Below are 26,650 nucleotides of genomic sequence, written 5' to 3' on the forward strand. Positions count from 1 at the left end.
TGAACTGAAAAAAAAACTACATTCATTACAACGGGATTAGCGAGCATGGGGCGGGGGGTGAACTCCTGCCAAGCACAGGAAACAATTTAGATACAAGTAAAAGACCTGGTATCAAAGGCCCTTTTTTTTTTTTTTTTTTTTTTTTTAGCCCTCACCAGGAAAAAGAATTCATCTCTCATATGGGACCAGGAGAGGTTGAAAGGATTTCTGCGTATGTCATGTGTATTAAAAATTATGGAATTGTACAGATTTCTATGTTGTCCTTTTTGAGGGCGCTGGACCTTCCGATCAGATCATTAGAGAAGACTGAAATGTCACTGCTGAGTTCCAGCACCACTCCCTCCTCTAGCTCAGTAGCTGCCGAATCTCCTTGTGCATGTGACACAGGAAGTCCACATATGAAGCCCCCCCAGTTAGGCTCTTATCCTCCACCAGAAAATGTTTGAAGAGCATTTCCAGCTTATCTTCTTGCTTCACAATTATTAACTGCCAACAAAAACACGATAGTTAGCACAATTCATGCTCTTGGGAAAAAAAAAAAAAAAGCTAGATAGCTCAAAATACAACCAAGACAACTAGAAACACAGCAAATAGACCTTCTGTGCTTTCACTTTCATACTTGTGTTAAGTCTCAGTCATATTTATAAAGAAAACTTCACATACGTAGTTTGTGGAGAAGTATTAGATTGAAAATCGTTAGCTTTAGAGCTATGGTAAGCATGAACTCTAAAACTAATACCAGATTTTTTTTTTCAGATCCTTGAAAAAACATGTAAGTTTGAATCACAGTTGTTAAGACTGTGGTCAGCATTAGGTTTTACATCAACAGGATTAGCATCACCTGCTTTGCCAGGAGTAAAAGAGGTGAATAAGAGCTGTGAATAATGATCAGCATTTTTACCTTCATGTATCGGGATCTCTGCAGGTGAAGCATGTCAATAATAGACCGTACTTTCTTTGAAAAGGGGTTTTCCAGGACAGGCAGGGTACTCTGGAATGGAAGATATCCAATCCCCGTTAGTCAGGTGGAGAAATATAACAGCATTAAACAAAACCAGCAAAAACAAAAACAACACAGCAGGACTGGCATATTATTTAACATTACAAATATATTTACTGTCACAATTTCCTTGACTTCAGCTATTACAAAAGGAAATGTCACATGGTATCAAAACTAAAGATTGATTATTTTTGTATCAGCTGTTCTCCTTATCACCAATGGCAATGTGGCTTGCCAGATTAAGCTAGGCAAAAGGAAGTGTATATGCTCAGACTGGATGTCTCCACTACTTTCATACACCCAATGCTTCTCATTGTTATTAACACAAAAAAGTTAAAATTATTTTCTCAACTTGCTTTCTCAACGTTTCAACTACTGGGCGACTATCACAGACAGCATCTCCCACAGTGCCACCCAGCTCACCAAGGTGTTGCTAATCTGACTGAAGGATGACACTCCAAAGAGGTTCTGGATCAGGCCTTGCTGCACGTTCACTCCCACCCACACAAAGATGTTCAGCCCATTCTCCAGCAGGTAGATGTCACCCTTGGAGAGACGTTCCTCTGAGTTTCGGATTGCTGCCGGTAAGGAGTCACTGTCAACATCTGCTTTGGTCTGTTTTAGAGTGAAAAAATCAGAGTTATAAAACAAAAACATTTAGGAAGTCTGGAAAATTTCTGTCACAAGATCCTAGTGGTTTTTTAATGTTTATAACACTGCAGTAGCTGTGACTGAAGTATCATCTTTCTTGACTAGTTTTCTTATTGAACAAGACACTGGTAAGAGACTACTGGTTAACCAAAGAAAACAGAAGTTGCTCTGAAAGTAATCTCTAGTTTCAATACTGCTTCCTGGAGCATTAATGTAATTAGTATTTAGTGTTATTTCAACAACTACAATACTGGAAAGCGAGAATAGTAAGAGAAATTTCCCTGCAACAACTAAAATTACAGCAAGATTACAAAAAGCCTTACAATTTAAAAAAAAAAAAAAAAAAGCTACCACAGATTTAAAAGATTTTTCCATGCCACTGGTTACGTGCTCACAGCTCAGAGCAAATCCTCCAACCAATTCACAAGAGGCAGAAATACAGCTATCACTGAGTGAAATTAACCCAAGTATCTCAATGGATGCCAGATCCCAAATACCTCTCAAATGGCTTTCCACTGATAAAACACAAATGCCAGTCATTGGGACAAGTCAAGACAACAGTGAATCTCAAGTGTTACGAATGTCTCAAAAGACTCACCAGGGGCAAAAGCCTGGGATAAAAGAAGACATTTGTTTCTGCCACGTCCATGGATGTGACTAACTGACGAATGTAGGCACGGTCATCTGTTGTGACCTCTGGACCAGGCTGAAGGACGTCACTCTTCAACACACAATTCAAGTAGACAGGAAGCAGCTTCATGCATTCAGGAAGAATCAGCTACAAGTCACAAGCATACAGAAGTTGTTCAGCTGTCTTGCTGAGTAAGCTTATGCCTGACAAAACAAGCCTAGAGTGAACCAACAGTATGGCACAAATGCGAGAATAGAAAACTGACAATCTATATACAATATGGACCTGCAAAAGTAACATAACTGGAGCAAGTAGTGCTTTCTGAGCTCCAGAAAATTGTCCAACAAGCCATTCTCAATCATAGTTTCACTTGTACTCTCCCTTTCTATTTTTTTGAACAGGCAAAATAATCAAGGAATCTGCTAAAATCACATTTTAGTATCTGAGTCCATGGTTCAAATTAAAGCATCAGAGTTTACCTGGCCAGCAGAAGATGGACTAGCACAGTTTTTTCGATAGCAAGCCAGGATCTGGGCACACTGATTTATCAGTGAATCTCGTACAGCCTTTACTGGGCTATTCAGAACTCCACGATATGCTGCAGAGAAAGGAGAAATAAATGGGACAGTTACGAAATGACTGCTGACAAACAGTTAAAAAAAAACCAACACTATTTCCACAAAGTAAGTCTAAACAACTATTGTTTATAGTTTGGGAGTAGTTCAAGTACAAACAGGTGAAGCATATTTTTGGACAAATGGTCCAAAAATAAACAATTATGAATTCAGACAGCTTTCTATACAAAGCTCTAAAAATATAAGTAACAAGTTGTAAGATAAGGCTACACCTTCTACTTGAAACTCTTGTCCTAAGCAACAATATTATCTTCACAGCTTTGTGCTCTTTCTCCTAAGTGGCTGAAGTATGAAGATTGCTCCCTGACACTTGATTCACAAAGACTGAACAGGTGTCACTGAATGACAATTTGAACAGCAGTTAAAGCTTAGGATTCTTGTTAACATATCTATTCTTACCATATTTAGCCAAGTAATTTATAAGTGTGTCTGTCTCGCAGTTTCGATAGAGGTCAGCAAGCTGTGTACAACAGTTCAGTGAGAGGTTGTGAATCCGGAGTCGCCGCTGTCCTGCACAGCTTGTATATAGCAGAGCACACTGTATGAGACAAAAACACCAGGGTATAGGAAAATGAGACACTGTTACAATAAGCTAGGCAGGGCTTGAGCATACTTCTTTAAAAATTAAGACTCAGATGCTTTAATAAGCAAGAAAATTACGTAGAGGATTTGCACAATAAGCTAAAAGCATCTGCTAAGAATCAGCATCAATGAAAGATAACAAGTGGCAAGCATTTTTAATCATAGAAACTTGTCTTGGAAAACAGTCTGTGGATTGAAGCTTTTGAGGTCATCCTAAGGCCATATATCCTGAAAATTTAGGGGAACATTAATGGACAGAAACAATGAACAGTTCCTTGAGGGAATGTCAGTTTCAAAGCAACAGTCGTCCTCTTCAATTGGCACACTACCAACTTAGGCTTTGGTTCTGGCCTTGGCACACTTCTGATAAGAATTCTGAATTAGTTCCCTTCCTTTTTCTAGAAAGCCTTCTGCCCTCCACCTCACCTGGAGGAGCGCACCACTGTCTTCACTCAGTTTGTCATCATGCTTGAATTCAACTGTGATTGTTTTGTCACAGTCCAAGCCTGCCATCTCCACATCAGTTGTGTTGCTCATATAAAAAGCTCCAAAAAAGTCAGTTGCTCGAATGCCTACAAAAAAAGGATACACAGAAGTATATAAATAAGTTGTACTTTTCAGCAGAATAACAAGACAGCCTCTGAAATCCTGAAAATCCCATCATCAGGAAAACAACAAATTATCTCAAGAGGCTTCAGCAGGAATCTTTTTTCAGTCTTTACAAAATGTTAAAATGACAAAGCTTTAAGAGAACTTTTTGCATAGCATAGTCTCAGAAAGTCTTAAATAAGGGCAAAAACTGTTACTTCCCATATGGTATGCTTTAAGTGGTTAATTTATTAAAACTTACTCATGCTAACACCCACCTGTGCTTGTACGTACTCTCATCACAGCATCAAACCCCACTTCTTTCTGGACATCTCTTCTTAAGTCATTCAGGAACCTATCTTGGTCTGTCTCAAGCTACAACATGATAAATAATTCAAGTTTCACCATAAATCAGAGCCGCTATGTAAACTACAAAGTAATTTTTAAAAAGGCATCACTGCAGGAGTACTTGAAAAAAAAAAAAAAAAAAAAAAAAAAACAGTCAGCACGCTGTGCTTAGCCCTACTGCTATATTATCATGCTAGAAGTTAACAGAATAACTTGTTGTTCTTCATACATTCTTTGTGTAAAGGCAAAGCTAACAATCTTTCGGCAAGATTCCTGCACCACTTTGGAGATGAAGTGTTACTTCAATTTCTTCTTCACTATGGTTTACACCACAAAGAATAGTAACTTTTATTCAGACCAAATATCAGTCTGATTCAACAGGGCTCTTACCTGGAAATACGCATACTTATAAATGGAGCCTCCTGTCTGGTAAGTTACTACACCTAATGTTGCCACATCCAAATACTGGTTTGGAAACAGGAACAGATCCACACAACAGCCCTGGGCTACACAGTCCTTGGCCAAATTGTTGTAGAAGCTTGTCTGAGGTTGAAACAAAGCCTAAGAAAACAAGTCAGAGACAATACAAAAAGTTTATGGTTAAAGAAAAAGAAAAGTATATGGGGTGGGGGTTATAATCACAATCAAAACAATCTTATGCTAAGTCTCACTTAAGGAAACTCAGAGTTATATGAAAGTCTTCCTAAGTCTGCCTTCGAAAAACAATGAAATGTCATGAAAATTACTTCACACGTTGCTTTAATCCTGAATTCTGTTCACTTTAACACACCTGTAGTATTTTATCCTGTATAATAAACTAGGACATACCTTTTCTTCTTGTACCAGAGCTGTCTACATATCTCTGATTGAGAGCAGAAGATAAAAGCAGAATGTAGAAAGATAATAGCTTTGATGGTTACATTATATGCTAGCCCCTTCTCATTCTTTCAATGAGATGTCAGGTTAATTTTATCCCATGTAAAGTACAATGTAGAACTGTACCATAAGCATCATGCAAGTCATTGTTACCTTCTCCTTATCTGTGTTGATCAGTTTCTTATCATCTCTGTTCTTTAACTTCCCTGGGGCCTCTGCAATGGGCAGAGAGGTGTGGAAAATGAAGAGCTTGCCAGCACACTCAGCTGCCTGTAGAAAAGAGGGGGTAAAGCTGCTCAGGTTAGAAACATTTAATAAAAATCTTCAGGGAAAATGTGATTGAAGGACATGCATACAAGCATCTTTGTTGCTTCATTTCTTTATGTAAGGAACTAAACATGCATCAGACACAGATTCAGTAATTATTTGGTTATATCAGTAATACCTAACACTGGGAGCACAGATTCTTGATCAGTTACAGAAAATGAAGTTTCCGTTCTTCTGAACCTGTGCTAGATCCCTGGTAGGGAGAAAAGAACTAGCTACAGGATGACAAGGAAATCTTAATATTCTAAAGCAGCTAAAAAAGGTTTTGCACAAATGAGTTAGATTGGTTTATTCTGATTTACAGCTGCTGAGCTTGTAGAAATAGAAAAGTCACAGAATCACAGGGGTTGGAAAGGACCTCCAGAGATCATCGAGTCCAACCCCTCTGGTAAAGCAGGTTCCCTACACCAGGTCACACAAGTAGGTGTTCAGGCGGGGTCTTGAGTATCTCCAGAGAACGAGACTCCACAACCTCCCTGGGCAGCCTGTTCCAGTGGACAGTCATAGAAATGGTAAAGGACTTTGTAATCTGACTTCCGAGAAATCCTTAATTTTAAATAAATTAATTTTAAATAAGCCTATATGAACATTAGCAGTTTTTAGTAGATTATTTGCTCTGCCAAATTCAGTATGTGAGAATTCAACTGTAGTTAGAATTGTATCTTGACTGAAGGACTGCCACCAAATTTAAGCATAGGGGATACTTCTAAGAACATACCTGAAAGACAAATAAAGCTATAAGAACAGATCTGGGGAAAATCATACAGGAAATTAACTTGATCAGTACACACAAGTCTGAGTTAAATCACACATGCAGTCACCTAGTACTGGAATGGAAGAGTTTTGGAAAAGTTTTCTGGGTTAACACATTGGTATGGGTAACTCAATAGATTGCTTTCTTTCCTTTAACTAAAGATTATATTTCAAGCACAGCATTAGAAAGATACCACACTACAGAATGCCTAAATAAGACATGATAAGAGTTCAGCACTGGGTTTTAATGCTGGAAGGACGGGGTTTTTTATGGTAGGTTCTAGAAACTGCTCAGAGCAAAAATGCAGCCAGGTCACCAAGGTTAAGTCACATTTCTTGCGCTTTGTGCAAAAATGCTTTATGAAAATAAGCAAAAAAAAGAGCCACCTACATAGAACTGGAAGTACATATACCTTCTTTAGCAGCCAAGTACTCCCTACACGTACCAAGTCTATCAACAGCAAGAAGATTCAGAAAAAACTTCAGATTTTTCTTAGAAGTGTATCAACATGAACTTCAGAGTAGTGAAAACAATTTGCCATGACAACACATTTACTAACCTTTAGTGCTTCCAGCCCTGCTTGGATCACAGGTCCAAAAACAGTTTCTGTTTCTCTTGTGTCTGCAAACATTTCTGGAATCTGGTCCAGCAAGCTAACAAAAAACAAAAGGAAAAATTCAGGAAGATTAAATTTAAATGGTAAAGCCACATAGAGATGCTGTTGGTGAACTACTAGACTAGGTGGCTTAAACAAGTGTCCCTAACAATATATCAAGTGTGTCTAAGTCTATATACATAATCACTTATTCTCCCCAGTATTTGGCATGTCATTAGTTCGCTGTAGAAAAGAACTCATGCTTTGTCATCCCTTACTGACTTTCTCAGCAGCTTCAGCTGATGCCTATATCAACAACTCCTCTGTATTCTTGCTTTTTTTAATATACTCCAATGTATACTGCTAAATAAACTCTTAAGAAAGCCTAGCAATACTTTGCACCTCTTTGCCAAAATCTGTGTGCTACTGAAAGATTAACTGGTTTAATGGACAGCTTTGTATTTGTTCTTGTTAATGCACTACAAAATATACAGCTATAATTTAAAAAAAAAACAAAAACCAGAACAACAAAACATGCACTGTCTAGTTCCCAAAATCAATTTAACAACACATCACGGTTTAATTAATATTAGTTTGCCAAAGTTTTGTCAATTTCCTATTCTTCCCTTCTAAATTTTATTTTCTCTATTCTGCTCATTTAATTTTCTCCATAGAACTAAAGTTGGAAATATCTGTTGTCTTACTTCACAGTTACTCAGGCAACTGCCTTAAAGACAATGATTCAGTATTCTTATAAATTACACTCTGCATCACATTAGTTGTGGTTTTTTTTTGTTGTTGTTTTTTTGTTTTTTTTTCTTCTTTTCTTTCAAGTTTGCTTGTTCACCCATAAAGACCCACCTGCCCCAAATTCCATTATATGCACCCCCTGTCAAGCTGGACTACAAGCCAAATACGCTCTTAAAGAATTGTCCTGTTTTGTCCTGCAAGGTTAATCTGAAACAGTATACAAAGCTAATATATAGAGTGACTTCTAGGTGTATAACAGGACAAAGAAACAGTGAACATTACACTTTTAAATGCAATGCCTGAATCTATCAAACTAGACATTTCCTACACGCATCATAACTCAATTTCAGTTACCTGGCAATAACTGTCCTGGACTCATTCACATTCACCAGAAAGCCATCGAGGAGTGGCACAAACATGTCTGCCACATCTGAGACAACCATCATTTGTGGCTGTGCCAATGAGCTCTTCACGTTATAGAAGTGTAATACTTTGTTGTAAGTGACAAAGCCTACTCGAATGGCAGATTCCTCCATGTTGCCTTCCCTGTAAGAGACATACATCACATCTAAGTAGACGGTGAGTGAAATCATTATACATGATACAGCACAGTAAGGGATAAGGGAAAAATGAAAGGAAGGAAATCTGTTACAGCTAGAAAGTACTCAAAGATGTCCTGCTTGATCTCATTGTGAAAATAAGCTTCATAGGCTTTTTTCCAAGGGAGAAAGTAAGATTCCTCCATTTGGACTGGATACAATTTACAATGTACCTTACCTGGGCAGATAATCTAGGATTGACTTTAATTCTTCACATATTAGTCTCACTAAGCCACTCTTCACAGCATTGTAAGACACATCAATCATGAAAATGAAAGCAGGTGGACTGGGAAACTTGTTATTCTGTGGAAGAGGGGGAAAGAAATCACATTAAGTTCATCTAATAGCTCTGTAACATGAACAAATGAATGCTGGCCCAAACTCTAGTAACTTTCATGTACATTCCACCCATGAAAAGCAATTGTTTCTTCAGATCACTTTCCATCCCTGTCCAACTAACGAAGTTGGGTAAGCACTCTACACTTGAAACAGATCAACGTTACATGTCCCTGACAGATTCTGTTCAGTGAACAGCAGCATAGCCACAACTCAGGACAGACAGTGAAAGTCGAGTGTGACATATCCTGTAGTTTAAGACCCTGGAATTTGTCTAGGACTTGCTCTAGATGATTTCTTCAATACAGAGCAAAACATTTTCCTCCAGGAGCTGCAACCTTTCCCTTCTACTTAAATATCAAGTCTACTTTGGGAAAAGAACAGCTTTCTGAAGTCTGTAGATCATATTGAAAAGGATGCACATAGAAAAAAAGGAAACCAGAATTTTCAGAAGAGCTAGGAAGACCACATCTCATTTGACTTAAAAATGTATCCTAAGCTGTTAATTGCAACATAATGGATTTTCCTTTCACTAAACCTGAAGCATCAGAAGGTATCTAGTGTAGAATTGCAACATTTAGGTATCTATTTTTCCAAGTTTTAAGTTGCTTTAACATGCACTGCACAGATGTCACTCTCAGAAGTTAGTTAGGATTTAAGTCTTCAATCAAAAGTGAGATAGCTCTAATAATACGTATTTCCATTCTATTCTTGTGTTTTTAACAACTATGGCAGTAGCTGAAATGTAATTTCAATAGGTAAAGGTCGTTTTCCATACCAAGTGGCACATTATATCATCACTATTACTGCATTCTTCTTGAACCTCTTTTACCTTCTCCTTGTGCCCCCAAAAAATAGAGACACTTTCTCCTGCAGAATTGCTATGGTGACAAAACATATCCCAGCTGTAAGTGCTTATATAGCTCCAGAAGAGAATGACAGAGGCAGCTATAACAAAGTACTATTACAGTCATGGAAAAGTTGTTTTATATTTAAAAGCAAAATAAAAATACAGTAATAAACACATACTGTACCTTGCAGTAGTCAACTGTTGCCAGAAACTCATATGAACCCAGTGATAACTCAGGTCGATCATAGAAATCTACTCGCTTTCCAGTATGATCCAAATGCTGGAAGTAGTGAGCTGGCACTGGGGGAAAAAAAAAAACAACTTCAGAGATGTGACCGTGATAAACACTGCTGCTAAAGAGCTAACGTGACAACAGCTGGTTCAGATGAAACTTCAGGAAAACTAGCTAGTTTGCAAGCATTACAAGAATCACTGCTCCAATTTAAGAGTGTCATTAAATCCAACAGATACAGATGAACTGCTTCTAGTTTGTCTTATGCACAAACTGGCATGCTGTATAGTCACCACTGTGCTTTTCTTTAATCTCCTTTACATTCTCATTTTACATTTCATATCAGAAAGATCACTGCAACATGCTCTTCGGATTTTTCTGAAGGATTTAGTCCAAAGGAAAAAATACCAGTCTTGTAAAAGCAGTAAAGAATGACTTGCAATAGAATCTGATGCAAACTGTAGGCTTCAATATTACTGATTCTGTTTAGGCACACCAAAAACTGAGCCACTCCTTTTGCTATGAGTTACTCAAACCACTCAAAATTTCATCAGTTCAAAACAAAGTGATACCATTAAAACTGTATATATAAAAAAAGAGATCACTCTCTACTCTCCAAGTATACACTCAGGACAAGCTGTTTTGTTTTTTTTTTTTTTAATGCTGAAAATAGGGATTGTTCTGAAGTATTAGGTGCAACTACATTATACTTCCACAGCATTTCTTTCATTGGCTGCCTCTGAGCTTCCTTCCCTTTTCTACAGCTGCTCAGTTGTTGCAGGTACAGCCATTTATAAAGCTGCTGAGTGCACAATGTCAGAGAATGCACATGGGCTATGAAAAATCATATAAAAGTTTCTCTTGTTTGTTTCTTAAACCAGCCATTTCCAGCCTCAGCCAACTTCCTATTTTGGTTTGCCATGGACACGTTACGCAGAGTAACTGAGGTGATGAAAACAAAAGCCAGCAGTGCTACCAAATGAAACCCTCAAAACCAATGTTGCTGCACCCCGCATTTCCACTGTCCACACAAAACAAACCCACAGATGCCAGCCCACAAACAGCACACAGCCGCTTCTGCTTAAGAGGGAACGTGCTTTATATTGATTTAGAACAACAACAAATACTAACTGGCATATACTGAACACTCCTATCCAGCCACAGCAGATCTACCTGCAATCTCACCTCCAAATAGTGTCCAAAGAGGCTTTGCAAGAAAAAAAATCCTAATTCATGCTACTGTCTGAAGGTTAATCTCAGTACCATAAATAATTTCTCAAAACACTATACATCATGCAACAAGTATTTCATGTTCCAAAGTTGCAGCAATAATGCTGCAACGAATAAGCACCTACTTAATTTGAGCATCATTTCTGAACTGAATATTGAACTTTTTTTGGGGGGGGAGAGGGGGGGGGAGTTGGTGGTTGTTTTCCCGAAAGTAGATATGCTAAAGCATAGCATACATTATAAATCACTGCAACACAATTAAGATTCATTGCTTTGAATCTTGTTCAAAGATTAACAGTGCCCAGAGTCTGGTTTTCAGAAGAAACCTTACCCTCAGTGACACAGCTGCAGAAACAGCACTGGAACCTCCTTCCGCCCTCAATAAACTGCATAAAAGGGCACATGTAGGCCTTGCACCTATTGCATCGGACAGGACCAGATTCTCCATGGTCCACCAAATAAGGAAGGGTCTGTGCAAGCAGGGAAAATAAAAAGAAAGGTCATATGATTACAAATAAAATTGACCACACATACTGCAGAGCTTAAAACAATTTCCCTGTACATTGTACAGGATTTAGCATTTCAGCAGCTGTGGGAGAGAACACAGAGGAAGCCTGAACAAGTATTTCAAAAATGTTTTTCAACTCAATCTCTCAACACAGCAGTTCCCTTGTGGGCTGCAGTCACTAATGGGCTATCCTACTTTGACACAAACAAGTACTGCTGCATGGTCCTGCACTACCTTATATAGTAGCTTGCTTGAAGAGCAGGAGTGCCACACTCACAGCATGAATGGATCTCAGATGAACACAGAAGACTGAAGTTATGCAAATAACAGCTGTGATAATTTCACAGGAGTAAGCACAATTTTATTTTATTTTTTACTTCTTGTTTTTTAAAAATAATTCTCTACCTCTTATATTTCCCCTTCATAAAGAGCAAGATTAAAAAAGTAGAAGTCAGTGATTGCATTCCACATATTTAAGAATTTAAAGCATCCAAACTAACTTCAAAACTCTAAACTGATCACATTCATTCTTGAAGATTACCATGAATTGAAGCATATCTGTCAGTTTTGCTTGCCCTGACCCCATTATATAGCAAGTCCTTTAAAACTGCTGTGTAGCAAACCATTTTTAAACCATCACTGACAAAACAATGTGTTTGTGGTCAAAACAGATTAAGATGTTTGGCAACCTGTGCAGCTTCTCAGTCTCAGAATGAGGAAGACTCCCTGTAGAATGATTAATACATTTTGGAAGCTATGATATCTGTATTCACAGTTTACCATACCTTTCAAAATAATCAAGAATCTAGCACAGTAGGTGTAACTGCTTACTTTTAACTTACATGACGTTAATGGTGTCCCAATTTACATTCTTTCAGTCCCCCTAAACTTCTCACTGTTCTTGTACAAGAACATACTTTATGAGCATGAGTCGAACAAACACAAGCACTTTCTTCCTCTTCATGACACAGACCCCGCTCTCATTCAACTCCAGGGGTCGTTTATTGATGATACAATGGCTCTGTGACCAGTTTTCCCAGATCCTACCCAGGCTGACCTCCTCTGAGGAAACCAGATTTCAAGTTTTATTATTGCCAGCAATGTTGGTATTGTGCTTCCAAAGCCTTTTCTTCAGCCTCTGCCCACCCAAAAATGCAAGGGTGCTGTAAACATGTCTTACTCTATCTAACTTGTTATTAACCACTTATTCCCAGAAGGCAGAGTTTCTTCTTATGGAGTCTTAAGATTTGCTATGTAAACTGTGCATTAGCACAGGACAAAGGCTCTGTAATTTCACAATCATGTCCTGTATTTTGCAGATCCTAGATTTATCCAAACATTGCATTCTCACCAGTCTTACATATCCTCTCACTACTGATACGTTAAGCTTTAGCTTTATTTACAGTCTTACTCCTCTGAACAGCTGAGCCTTCATGTGTCATAACGACCCCCTTCACAGGGAGCTTGCCCTTGTCATAAATAACTTTCCAGTGATGGAAGCTAACCAGTCTCCAGAACAATTTTCTGATCCTAGATGAGTTTTTTTTCCCCTGGGTATCAGAAGTGTTTGTCCAAAGCCTAAATACAACATAGAGCTGTTAAGCAGTGGTTTGTAACTAAAAGGAGCAAAAGAGGTGAATGCCATCCTGTTGGAGAAACCTGCAGGCACAACAAGACAGCATTCACTTCTTGTGCTCCTTTTAAACCTCACTGAAATGCAGGCATTAATTTCACAATTCAGCTTTATCACAAATCAATTTTCAAAATCTAAATAACAGTTTAGGAAGATTAATAAAATGAAATAATCCCTACCCTTAAACTCCAGAGGACATTCCTTGCCTTAGGAGATGCTAAAGTTAATTTTAACAAGGCACAGAATACTGCAAATTTAGATTAAAACTTCACAAGTTTATTTATTTGTCTTTATGTCACTGCTCTAAGTAAGCTAATGCTACACAGTAACCACAGTATTTGTAATATTTTTAATACAGTTTCTAGCTCCAATATTGTTGGAGCTTTTATCTCCCCAGATGGAGTGGGTAGAAGAGGTAACCAGTCACTTATTACAGCTAGAAGAAAGGGCTGCACAGAATGAATGCAGAAATTCAAGCACAGTTCAGCAGAACCTGGTGCTCAGTCTTGCACTGTCAGTTAATCCACACAGTGCTGTGCATGTACACAACATTAGCTTAATGAGTGCTACCTGATACACTCTCATCCAATTCCACAACTTGATACTCCAGGCAACACTTAATGTCAGTGATTAGTAACAATCTAAATATCACAGGGCAAGAAAGAAATGGAAATAATTGCAAGTGCATGCTTTGTTAACATCCTAGCATTCTGGTCATTTGGTCAGAGTAATGCTTGACACTTACTATAAAAAAAAATAGCAGAAATTAGCATGGCAATCAAAATACTAAACATTTTGAACACAACACTTGTCTGCTTCTCTATTGCATATTTACGGAACAAGCAACATCTACCCAGCTCTCCTTACTTAAACACATCTACTGCTGAAATTTAAACAAGGCATCTGTTAAACGTGAACAAGGAACGACGCTCCCCTGACAAGTTCAGACAGCATACAGTACATGTGTAACTGCATACAGTTCTCACCTCCTCTGGGGGTAGAGTAGCAAGCGGCTTTATGACAGCAGCTAGAGGAACCTGGGACTGTTTGGCCATATCTGAGGTGCAGGGAATATTGTAAGACGTGCATCTTATATAGCGGGGGCTTGCGTTACCTGGAGAACACAGGAACAAATCCCAACAAATTTCAGAACAAGTTTATATTCAAGAACAGAAATCAAGATAGCTTCAGCAGTGCTGGACTATTCCTCTATAAATGGAATTTTATCCTCAAAATATATAATACTTTGCTTCAATAAATACTTCTGCTGTGATCATCATTTTGCACGTGCAAATTTCTGGTTTCTCAGCTTCACTTAGTTGGTCAGAGGATATCTTGATGACCATCAGTGTGCTTTGAGATTCATTTATATCAAGTACACTTTAAGATTGCACTTGAGGTTTTAAAATACAGATGATATTCTGCAAAAAACATCTATTAGAAAACACTGGACTGAGTGAACAGAGGATCATACATCTTCATTAAAGCTTTGACAAAAGGAAGGAGACAACATCCCTATTTTCCTTTGATAAAAAGAAATAAAACACAGTACCTAGTTTCATACGCAACTGCATATTTTAAAGTTATGTACTTAAATCCCACATGAAATCCATTCTTTACCGATTCTTGTGCAGTGAAATTTCACATTACAAACAAGCAGGTGGACACACAGACACACGCCCAGCAAACAAATTTACCCTTCTTTCTGCACTACAGAATCACCAAGTGAAAGAATGAATATCCTGAATTGGAAGGAAACCACAAGAATTACATCAACTTAATTCCATAATTACATAACGCTCAATTCCAAATTGAATGTATCTTTACGATTAACACTGCATAATATAAGCCTCAAAAATCAAACCAAGCAAATTTGACTCAAATTTAAACCTCTAAAAAAATTTATGTTCCATTCTTTCTGCAGAGTAAATCACAGTATGGGCAAAAACCTCAACTCAGACATTCCTAATTTTTTTTTTTTTCTTTTTTCCCCCCCAAGTCCGGCTGAGAAGAGAAGCACCCAACCATAGTGTTGGACTCTGAAGTTTTAAGGGAGTTTAAAAACTCCAAAAAAGTGTAGGAAATAAAGTTGGAATATTCTTTCTCTATGAAGTCTATGGACCAAATGACATCCCACTTATATGCTGTTTTCAGATGAATTCCAACAATATTGCTGGTAAATTTCAATTCTGAGCTATCATGATATAGTTCCACAGAAAAAGCTTCATCTGCTGCTTACGCTGCTCCCAGGAACCTGCCTGGGAAACATTTTTTGCTGTGGATTGGTCATTTTACCTTGATCCTTGACCAGGAAATTGGTAGTAACGAGAGGTGGGACCTGCCCTCTCACTCCAGTGACAAATGGTTCTGATCCACGGTTACTTCTGTCATCTTCAATCACTTGGATCTACAATGGAAAACATTGAGTTAATATTTGGAGTCTTGGATAACCAAAAATTTGCATCTGCAAGGCAGTGGAAAGGGAACCTGAGGCAAACGTCACTAGCTCTAAAAAAGGAACAAGTCTAAAGCAAATAAGTTTTACCAAGCAGTCACCTCTCAGCTGGATTTCAGATAATATTGAATGACTAACAAATAACATTGAAGTTACACAATTTTCCCAAGTATTTTGAACAGTAGTATACTTTGTGTGCTATGATCTGATCTGAACTCAAGAAAGAAATTTAGATCAAGAAAGGAACTTCTGCTAGTATTCCTTTTTTACTGATCTTAGCCAAATTAAAATCAGAAGCTTATTTTAGCCTCAGGCTGAAGTTGTATAGATGACCTGGCTTTTCCTTGCTGTTACGTTCATGGTGCTTTTTGGAGATGCGGAAAGTGAAGTTTCGATAGAGAGTTATCAATGATTCAGTCTTAAACTTCACAAAACAAGTGAAAGTTTTCATTTTTATTAGAATGACAATTTTGAAATTAATACAAATGTACTACAGAGAACAGAAAAGCACTGAACAGTTTTAATTGACTCAAATACCTGTTGAACTTTGCATAAGAACAGAAGATTGTTCTTACGTAGTTTTAATTACCTTTACTATATTGGTGCTTGAATCAAAAATTAAAACTAGCAATTCTTCTGATCTTACTCTGCCACCACCTGTATCTTTGATTAAACTGTGAAATGTGGAACTGTGCACAGCAGAACTTCCACCCTTTCAGTACAGATTCCAAGTTGCCACAAAAAACACCACCCACAGCATCAGACTTCTCTCACTTAAATCGAGTTCCATCTCAAAAGTCTACAGACTGATTGACATCAATGACCTCACAGCTTGTAGCTGTTCTATGACCAAATTTAGCTAAACAAGGAAGAACTGGTACAAGGGTAATTGTTTTTTCTCCTTCCAGCGCAAAAGGTAGCTGCTTTGTCTTCAGATAAATTTCTCAAGACACAACCATTGTATTTCCAAATTCAAAATATAATGGTTACAAATTAGCACAGATAATGAAAGAATGTTTCTAGCTCCCCATGCTTCATAGTAGTCAACTAGAAGATTTACATCAGCAAGTAACATCAAAAGAAAACAGTGTTTCCTCACTTGTAGCAGTTCAAAGCATTAGCCCAGTATTGCTATCAGCAAGAACTGTAACCAAATTCTGCTCAGAAATGGTAAAAGACATGGCTACAAAGGCTCATAAGGTGTGCATGCTAACATGGAACACACTACACGGACAATTACACTGATGACTTAACACTTAAAATGCCATGTAATCTGTATTTTAAGGAACAGATAAAGTGAAGGGGAGACATTCTTCATGATCTGCTTCTGAAACAATCTACTTTCTATTGCCTCACCAAACATCACAGAAGAGACTTTAACAACCTCTCATGGTGTTATACTCATTTTCATAAGGCAAGCAGGACATAGCAAGGAAAGGATATAGGATTAGTGATGAAGGGTTAATGAGGTGAAGTTCAGGTTCCATGCATGCACAGATGGTCACCAACACAGACCACAGTTGACATATATATAGCACTTACTGGACTAGGAATTGCATCTGGGTCTATTCTGTGTCTGGGTTTCTGCTGGGGTGGCAGCTCATTAAGTTGCTTTTTTAAAAAAATATGCATATAAATAAAAAGTAAAGAGTGCCACCAAAAAAAAAAAAAAAAAAAAAAAAAAAGAAAGAAAAAGAAAGGGAAGAGAATAATAAAACAAAAAGTAACAATGTTACTTCTCTCTACTGAAACTCGAAGCACTGCAATTAGATATATTTGGACATTCACTCATGCAACAAGAAACACATCAGCTTCTGCAACGTACACCAACCCCAAAAGTCAGTATTGCTGCGATACTGAGACACACTGCTATCAGATGTAGTAGCTCACGTGCTCATTTTGGTTAGAAATTGGGAATTTATGTTTCAAGAACATGCTGAAATGAAGGTAACTGATAAAAGCCATTTGAGATCTCATTTAGTGGGAAAAAAGAAGCTGATAAGCATTATACATTCTTACTCTCGATGAAAAAAAAAATAGTCCTAAGCCTTATATAAACCTGAAGTCTAAATAGATCATCTTTTTTGAAAGCAGTAACTTCTGAATAGCAGCAATTAAGATCTCAGCTGTAATTCAAAACGAAATTCTTTTTAGAGTTTTTAAGAACCAGTTGTAATCACTGCTATGGAAAAGTTCCCTGTTACCAAACAGTTGCGGCCTTCTGAGACAGTAACAGCACCAGGAGCTGTGGAAGGAAAGTATAGCAGACCAGTGGCAATAGCACATCCAGGCTTAATATTACACATCACTGCTAGCCATTGCACATCATCGCTCGTCTTTTCCTCAGAACCTCCATTTCAAAAGATAATCCTAATTTGTGAAGCTGTCCATGTTTGATTGAAGTAGCATCCTGACTTTATGATCCAAAGAAAACTAACCAGGCAATAGGAAAAGAAAAAACATTACAATCATCTCCTGTGAACCTTAGTTCAAGCTTCGATCATGCAGTTCATAGATTGCTACCTACCAGCAGTTAGTTCACCTTGGAAAGTAATTAAGTTAGAATTCAGAAATGATGAAGCAAGCTTAATCTAAGCCCTCAAGGATTCCTAAAATGTAACATAGTACCAAAAAAGCCCTGAGGAATTAAAGCAGTGATACGTATACGCAGCGTCTTTCTCCAGTTGTCAAGGGAAAAAGTGCTTCTGGGCTTATTCATAACAAGTGACAGAAGCTGGATATAATAGAGAAAAGAAAGCAGGAAAAAAAAGACTGTTGCTCTTTGGAACAAGAAACCTGCTTTCAGCTTTGGTCCCTGTCAGTTTTGTTTAGAGTAAAGACACTACAGAAAAGTTCACACTTAAGAACAAAGTAAGCTTACCGGGCTAGGAATTGAATCTGGATCCAAGCGTTTTGGTGGCGGTGGTCCAGGCTGACTTCCATAATTTGGTGTGCCTGGATAGGCTCCGCCATAGTTTGGCTGGGGGCCCCTCACCTGTCCAAAGGAACCTTGCAAGAAAGGAACAATAAATTAAATAACTGCTAACATAAGGCAGTTCCTCATTAGGCACTTCCCATTCGTTCTGTCATCATAAAAATAACAAGAATCCTACACGCTTTCCAGATAATTAGGATTAAATTTTTCTCAGTATTTTAGCTCAGTATATCTCCACCAGTGATTCAGTAAGCTGACACAGCCCTCCTTAAAACCAGACTTAAAGAAACATGGTTAAGACCAACATAACTGTTTTCAAAATAACAGGATTAAAATATGTATTAAGATGTGTACTGTCAACATTCTGCAGAACTGCCTAAAAAAAATTACACACAGAACAGCCAGAGAGTTAGTGGATGATCCCACAGTGCCATAAACTAGAGTTGTGCAAAGAACTCTCAGGTAGTTTTGACTTGCCTGAAGTCACAGTAATAGGTTAACGTATGGTAACTTTTTTTTTTTTTTTTTTTTTTAAAAAAACTTCATGAGGTCATTTCATATCACTGGATTAAAACCCGTAAAACAAATAGCTTAGAATGGTAAATACTACTGTTTATCTTGGATTTGTCCTTTATCAGAGAGAAACAAGAGCAAAGCTTTGAACTCTAGCCAGAAGTTTCCAAGTTACAAACCTGCAATCCATTTCTCTGTAGCACACAGAGAATACATCTAACAAACAACTTCTACGTTAGGAACACTCACCGTTCTGCTGCATTTGGTATCCTGGCTGAGGAGGATGAGTGGGTGGAGGTGGTCCATGAAGGCCACTCATGGGAGGCCCTGGGTGAGGCCCTGACAGAGTTGATGGGGGTGGCGGTGAGGACACATGATTAGGCTGGGACATCGGTGGTCCAGCAACTGTCTGCCCAGACAGCGGTGGGCCGGGCATGGGAGGCAGCCTTGGGGCACCTGTGGAAGGAGGGTAAGAGGAAGGTCCAATCCCCGTAGAAGACGGAGGCGGAGCAAAACCAGGGACTTCAGTAGGTAAGCGCTGAGTTGGTACTGGTTGACCAGAAAAAGGAGGCTGTGCCAAAGGAAGACCCTGAGGCACACTGGGAGGAGGGGGTCCTTGGCTCGCAGTGTACGGTGTGTAGAGACCAGATCCTGTTGCACTGAAGCTCCCTGAGACTGGGGGAACCGATGTTGGGGGACCTAATAAGAAAACACATTACTATCATTTTTTTTTCCTTCCTGATTTCCTCTAGAAAATTAATTCCAAACTCAAAACAATTCAAACAGTACTCGTTCACTCACAATTATCTAAACCGATCTACCGCTTTCACCTTCAGATGGACATTCCAGTACCAACATAAAAACCTTAAGTGAACATTCCTCTAAGGGATCTGAAAACTCTCCCCCTTCCTTATTATTATTATTTTTTGATGGAGCTGAGTGACAAGGAATGTAGACTCTCAGCTCACATACATGTAGATGTTTCTGTGTGTCACACACAGATTCATTTAGTAATACGATTAAAGAATACAACAATATTCCTCCTTGTGTCCTGTAATACCTCCTGCACTGACTCCTGCAGTAATATCAGCTCTTTTTTCCCCAGTGATGATATCACCAGCCAAGGAAACTACTGTTTACAATGGCAGATATCAACATTCAGATAATCTCCATCAACATATGGCAATGAATCATTGACAAGAGCAAAACTTAATAAATAACTAGCACAAATTGAAAGCAATCACATATTTCTACAGCCAGAAAACCTCACCATATCCCAGTCCAGCTGGGGGAGGAGCAGAGATTGAAGTACTGCCAATTGTCATCCCTGCCATGTGATTGCTGAGTTGCTGTACACTGGATGGAGGGGGACCATATTGCTGGAACGTAGATGGCTGGCTGACAGGCGCAGGTGCTGAGCCTGGCAGGAACGGCTGAGAAGCAGGCGGCCTGAGAAAGGGAGATGAGAAATTTCACTGATATTCCTTATGCAAACAGTTACAGTTCTCCATGCCATTAAAAAGTTGTTCTAGCATAAAAATACTAGACAATAATTTACATGAAGTATAAATTCAGCACTGTTGTTAAGTTTCTTAAAAATAATTACGTACACCCCACACAGGTCTGAATCTTTTTCATCATAAAAATCTGTTGGTTCCTAAAACACAAATTCTATGTCTAAAACTAATTAAATTTTCTGTTAATTCCATTTCAGTTCATGCTGTTAAGGAACCAAACACATCTACTACGTGGAAGCAATTGTTTCCAAACAAGACAGATTCTGGCAACCAGGAAATTATTTAAGGAAAAAGAAAAACTTTGGAGAAGTGGTTATGATTAGTCAACTGATGTCTATACATATAACACAGGTGCATTAAAAAGCACAAGGCAGAGGTCAAGGGAGGCGATCCTCCTTTACTTCGCCCTGGTGAGGCCACATCTGGAATAGTGTGTCCAGTTCTGGAGTCCCCAGTTCAAAAAAGACAGGGATCTCCTAGAAAGAGTCCAGTGGAGGGCAACAAAGATGATAAAGGGCCTCTCCTGTACAAGGAAAGGCTGAGAGACCTGGGACTCCTCAGACCAGAAAAGATTTGCTAAGAATTGCTAAGAGAGGATCTCATAACTATTTATAAATTTTGAAGTGCAGAAGGTCAAGTTGATGCGAGTGGACTCTTCAGTGGCAAGCAATGACAGAACAGAAAGAAGGAGGCAGAAACTGTAACACAGGAAGTTCCATACTAACACAAAGAAAAATTTATTTACTGTCAGAGTGGCAGAGCACTGGAACAGAGAGGGCAGTAAGATACAAAAAAAAGTCAGCATCCACCACAGCAAAAACAAAGGATCTAAAGCAAAGTAAATGCCAAATGGCTGAGACCTAGCATTAAGATTTTCTCGTCTTGTATATACCTCTGCATTGGTGCTGTTGAGGTTGGGATCCCATTCTGCACATCTCCTTGTCCAAACTGACTGTACCCCTGGTGGCCAGAAGGAAGAGATGTTCCACTGGCTGGAGGGGGAGCTCCGGAAGTTGGAAGGGCTCTGACTGAACCTACAGAAAAAACAAAAACCAAATTATTCACAGGAATAAGAACTTGAAATAGCTACCAAGAAAAATCAAGGGAGGAAAAAAGTGAAAAAGAGTTTGGATGGCCAAATTAATGTATCAGTACTCTCTCAGCAGCAAGTTATTTACGCAACTATGTTAGTAGTAGCAAAACTGAAAACAAATATTTTAGCCATTGTCACTAGCCACATCTCCACACAGATCAAATAGAAAATAGGCACTGTGGAAGACCTTCAAAAGACATCTTTATGTTTTGATAAGAAAACATCTGTTTTCTTATCAGAAAGATGTTAAGTTCCTCCCCCTTCAAATCTAATTGTTTTTATCTGCAGGAAGGAGAGTATTTACATAAACCTAGCATTCATTATGGGTTAGTTTTCCCGTCTTGAAGACTAAGTGTAATGTGAGTAGATTCAGTTTTGAAAAATTACACTCTACTGGCTGTTTTTATGCCCAGCCTAGCAAGGAACATCACAGGCTATTCTTCCAGCCTCTTAAGCTTGGAGAGTAGCAGGAATACTTTCTAGTTTTTCAAAGTAAGCTGCTTCCTATAGCATCTACTAAAAAAGCTTCTATTTGATTAAGATTATATTAAAAGCTCTGATAATTAGAACTATATGACTGTGCCTGCAAACTACAGCTACAGGTTTACAGTTGTTTTTTTTTTTCAGCTTTACCAGGCACACAACTTGATAAATGCATCTTTAATTCCAAAAAAAAAAAAAACCCCAAAACCAACTGAGAAATCTTATTTTTCCTAATCCTTCTCATAAATACACTTCTCTAACCATTAGCACAGACTGCTCAAATAGCCACTGAAAAAAAATTACTTGAAGGGATATGAATATCTAGTGGTTTGTTCACCTTAAGATTCATTTTTCTTGAGGAACCTTTAAGTCCCTCTTCAATACCTTTGAGATACTGTCCTTACTCATCACAGACCTCAAAATAGAGGCAGACTGCAGGATAATGGGAAGTGACAGCGATCTTATTCAAAGTCCTGAGATTACATGAACTTGGCCCAGCTCTGACTGCCTACTCTTCTAACAAAGACACTGATGGAAATAGCTCTTCCAACATACCCTTCTTTTCAGGGTAAAAAGAAATTTTTTCCCTTATTTTAGGGAAAAATACAACATGATTTCTTGCAATGTTTCTAATTTCTGCATCTTCATTGCTGACTTAGCAAAAATATTTCCTTATTCAAGCATCAGCTTTCAGAATTAGAATTATTCCTAGCAAATAGGACTTTTATGCTATATTCAAGAAGGCTAAAAGTTTTTTCCTTAAATGAAAATCCAAGTTATAAAAATCCTTCAACTTCTAAGACCAAATTCCTGGTGGCTGGGGAGGTTTTTTTTGGCTGGTTGTTTTTCAATGTTGTTTGTTTTGTATTTCTTCACTGCAATGCTTTTATTTCAGACCTCATATTTTAATTCTTTCCCAAAGGGAATGGGATTTGTTTGTTTGCTTGTTGCATTTAAAAAAAAAAAAAAAATTAAGGCTTCTTCCTACCAGAACTCCCTGGGCCAATTCAGGTTTCGAAACAAGCCTTCTCAAAACATTAGTCACAAGTCAGTTTCTATCTACGAATCTGCAGATATAAGGGATTTACACTACAACTATTTCTTCATATTGTATTTGTGATTCTGGAACGCCGCTGACAAACAGCGTAGGAAGCACCCCATCTACCTCTGCCTGAATAACTGAATACCCACACCCTTGAGACAAAAACCCTGCTGAACTGGAATGTGGCACAGAAGATGGTTAAGAGAACCACCCCTTCCCCACAGTAGGAGTGGCACAGCACACACGCTCCCACATTTACCTATGAAATTAGGTGCAAGAGAAGTGTCAGAGTTGAGAGAAACAGGAGAGCCCTTCGAAGGGAACCCCAAGGAAGGAAAATAACCTGGAAAGACAGAATACCAGTAAATCAAGCCTGAGAGAAAGCACCAAGACAGTGTTTCCAATCTTAAGGACAGTCTGCAGTGCAGAAAGTATCACATACATAAAAACCCGTGTCGCATTTACTGCTTCTTTCTTATTCTCCCTCTCACTGTTCTACCGCCCATAACGCACGTTACCAACACAGCTCATACATTAACATGAATACAAATGTAAATATTGTGAACTAAGTCTAAGCATAATAATCCAAAAGCAACCTAATTGTTACTGGTAGACAGACAATTGTATTTGTACTTTCAACTGCATGATCTCATTAGAAGCAAAAAGCCGATTGCAGGAGTGAAAGACTGATGCAAAATTATCCTGGTTCTTTCAGCGTTTTTACTGTGCGAAGAAGCTATGCTCAACTAACAGTGCAATATTCCACTTCTGCTTCTAAGCAAGTTCTCAGCCTCTGGCACAACATTTCCATGTTTCTATCAGTTAGAGCTAGGGTTTATCATATAAGTCAGATGCAAAGTTTCCCTGACCAAGGATGGCAAGTGCTGCCAATACTTCTCCAGTCAGTTTTCCAAGCACTTTTTACTTATTATTTTTCAAACACGTCCTTAAGACAACTACATTGATACCACAGAGTAACATCAGCAGTTCTTTCATCCCTCAGTGTTCTCAATGCCTGTCACTCTAGCATCTCTGAATTGAATTCTCTCCCCTCTACATAATATGGTTACAACAGGCCTTGCTGCAAAGACTCATAACAAACACCACGACGAAGACAGCAAAGATGGAGACGGAGACTTTTTTCTCTATTGCCTATCTGCTCTGTTAGTGCACCATATGTGTGCCACTCTTTTCTACCTGGATCTCATTTAGCACCTATTAGCAAGTTAACTTCTGGCTGCTACGCTTATGCTCTGCATTTACATTCCCTCCCTCTAAAGACAGAAATCCTGAATTTGTAAGAGCAGGTATGAGATGTGCGCCCTGACAAGATTTCCTTTGTGCAGTCTGTTAAGGATTTTTCTCCTATCTTTAGGAAGGGAGGTCTTATAAGAAGAAAAAAACCACAAGAGGCATCTCCACAAACCACAAGTGGCCTTTCCCCAAGACGCTGCTGAGGGACATAAGGACTGCAATACGTCTCTGTTGTCCAACATGTTGCCATCAGTGTCACGCTACCACTCAATCACTACTGGTGCATAAATACCAGACTGTTTTTAATTTGCAAAGGTTTATATGTATATTAGAGGATTTTTAGGCACATTCTTACTGATCAGTCATGAACGACATTTCTGCTGCTCTGAAATTAAAAAAGCCAAAGTAAACAATTCAAAAGAAAACCAGGTAATTTCCTTAAAATGAAATGCCTTTCAATCTTGCAAGTAATTTTTGATGGAAAAAGCTCACTCGTTTCTTTTCACAAAGATCCTAACCATTCTTCACACTACTGTCAATCAGAACTTGTTTGTTCTAAAGAGCAGAGCAGATAAAGCTCTACTAACAGATCTACACTCTTTGCCCTTTTTGAATCTCCTCTCTCTCACTGAATTAAGCCGAATTCCACCCCGTTCCTTTCATGCAATGGAAAATACTAGTTAGCTGATGCATACACTGAGCAGCAAATGTGCCCAAAGCTCTGTCTTGTGCACTCCCAGGAAGCAGGGCTTCTTTTTGCCTCATACTGCTGATTTTCATAGCTTTTATAAAAATTTAAACCCTCCATGAAATTAGTTCAAAGCTCATTCATTAAAAGTGATGCTGAAGGAGATTTCCTAGAAAGAGGGGAAGAGGATTAAGGAAAGAAGAGGAAGATGGAACAAAACAGAATAATCCAGTTCTTCAGCATACCACATGCTCTTCTTCTACTCCACTACTGTGCTAACTCCAGCCAAAATAAACAGCAGGGGAACCATTCAGCTCCCCCTGGAAGTCTCTTTCTCAGGACATGTATTTCAGTCTCCCACTTCTGCCAGTTTCAGTAAGACAGTGGGTATTTTGATTGCTCTATTTGTCTCATCAAGTCTGGCTGAAATTCCACTTTGCAAAAAATTCGAAGCGTATTTGTAAGGGCAACGACACAGAGATCATTAACATGACCAGTATATTGCTCATTTCCTTAGGAAAACAGTCCAAAATCTAAAACCTTTCAGAGTGAAAGTCTGTGTTGTGCTTACCCTGGTGGACCTGAATTCATCTGTATCATTTTAAGAGGTAGATATACTTCTTCTCAAAGCTATAGTATTTTATCTTCTACAACATTACTGATGCTAAGGCCACTATTCATCTCCCAATAGAATTTGGGTACTCTAAATTTATAAGAATTTGAGGATATTTTGTTTTTACGTTAGACTTGCATTTGAGTACAGAAAGAAAAAAGAATTGAACTACTTTGTTAAAGAAAAAATACACAAGCTTAGGCTTATTTTGCCATTCTAAAAAAAACTGACATGATCCTGCAAAACCAGGAGAATTCTGGACTACATTAGCATACCCACACATCCATAAACTTTCTGTTGCTTTTAAAGATAGTAAAGAAGCTAGTTCCAAACATGCTTCCTATCTAAAGTTATATATTTTAATCCTTTGAGACAGAGCACAGACCCTGCTATGCAGTAATGTAAAGCAGCCTCTGCTACAAATCTGTTACAGTCTCTCACTGCTGCCCCCAACATAACCTCTTCAGGAATACTACCCCATTGGGTTGCTTCAGTACCATGGGGGCAGGGACACAAAAAGAAAGTAATAGCTCACTTTCTTTTGAGCCTAAGAGAAGAGTAAGCCCTACTGAGTCAGACAAGTGACAGGAATAATCTGAGCACATACAGAAAGAACAAGATTCTTAACATCACGTAAGCTGTGTGCAGAAGATAAATGCTATCAAGAAATACAAATGCAGCGATAGGAAACAAACAAAAATTCTGTAAATGCAACAATTCACAGATTACCAATCATGATGTTTTGGTTGAGAAGTACCTTGTGGAGGGACTGGCTGTTGGTATCCTGGCATCGGACCATTATAAGCTCCATACTGTGCGTGAGGAACCCCTGGCAATGGCTGTCCTCCGTAGGCAGGCTGCTGGTAGCCCTGATATCCAGGCTGAGGTTGCCCATAAGGAGGCCCCGCGTGAGTATGCTGGTTTACACTCAT

General features: G+C 38.6%; 1 protein-coding gene across 1 annotated transcript; it reads right to left on the minus strand.

The window, feature by feature from the left end:
• Positions 1 to 345: 345 nt before the first annotated feature.
• On the minus strand, positions 346 to 26,650 carry SEC24C (SEC24 homolog C, COPII coat complex component; the record flags this gene model as incomplete). The annotated part of the gene is made up of 23 exons (XM_079535440.1): positions 346 to 486; positions 902 to 991; positions 1,424 to 1,615; positions 2,250 to 2,429; positions 2,762 to 2,880; positions 3,317 to 3,455; positions 3,926 to 4,071; positions 4,366 to 4,462; positions 4,826 to 4,996; positions 5,465 to 5,581; positions 6,952 to 7,045; positions 8,092 to 8,283; positions 8,515 to 8,639; positions 9,707 to 9,822; positions 11,316 to 11,454; positions 14,112 to 14,239; positions 15,421 to 15,532; positions 18,462 to 18,589; positions 19,278 to 19,727; positions 20,299 to 20,477; positions 21,438 to 21,573; positions 23,417 to 23,506; positions 26,476 to 26,650. 23 exons carry the CDS (start codon positions 26,648 to 26,650, stop codon positions 346 to 348), a joined length of 3,456 nt encoding a protein of 1,151 aa, XP_079391566.1.

This window comes from Tetrao urogallus (genome assembly GCF_951394365.1).
Source record: "Tetrao urogallus genome assembly, chromosome: 5".
Lineage (NCBI taxonomy): Eukaryota > Metazoa > Chordata > Aves > Galliformes > Phasianidae > Tetrao > Tetrao urogallus.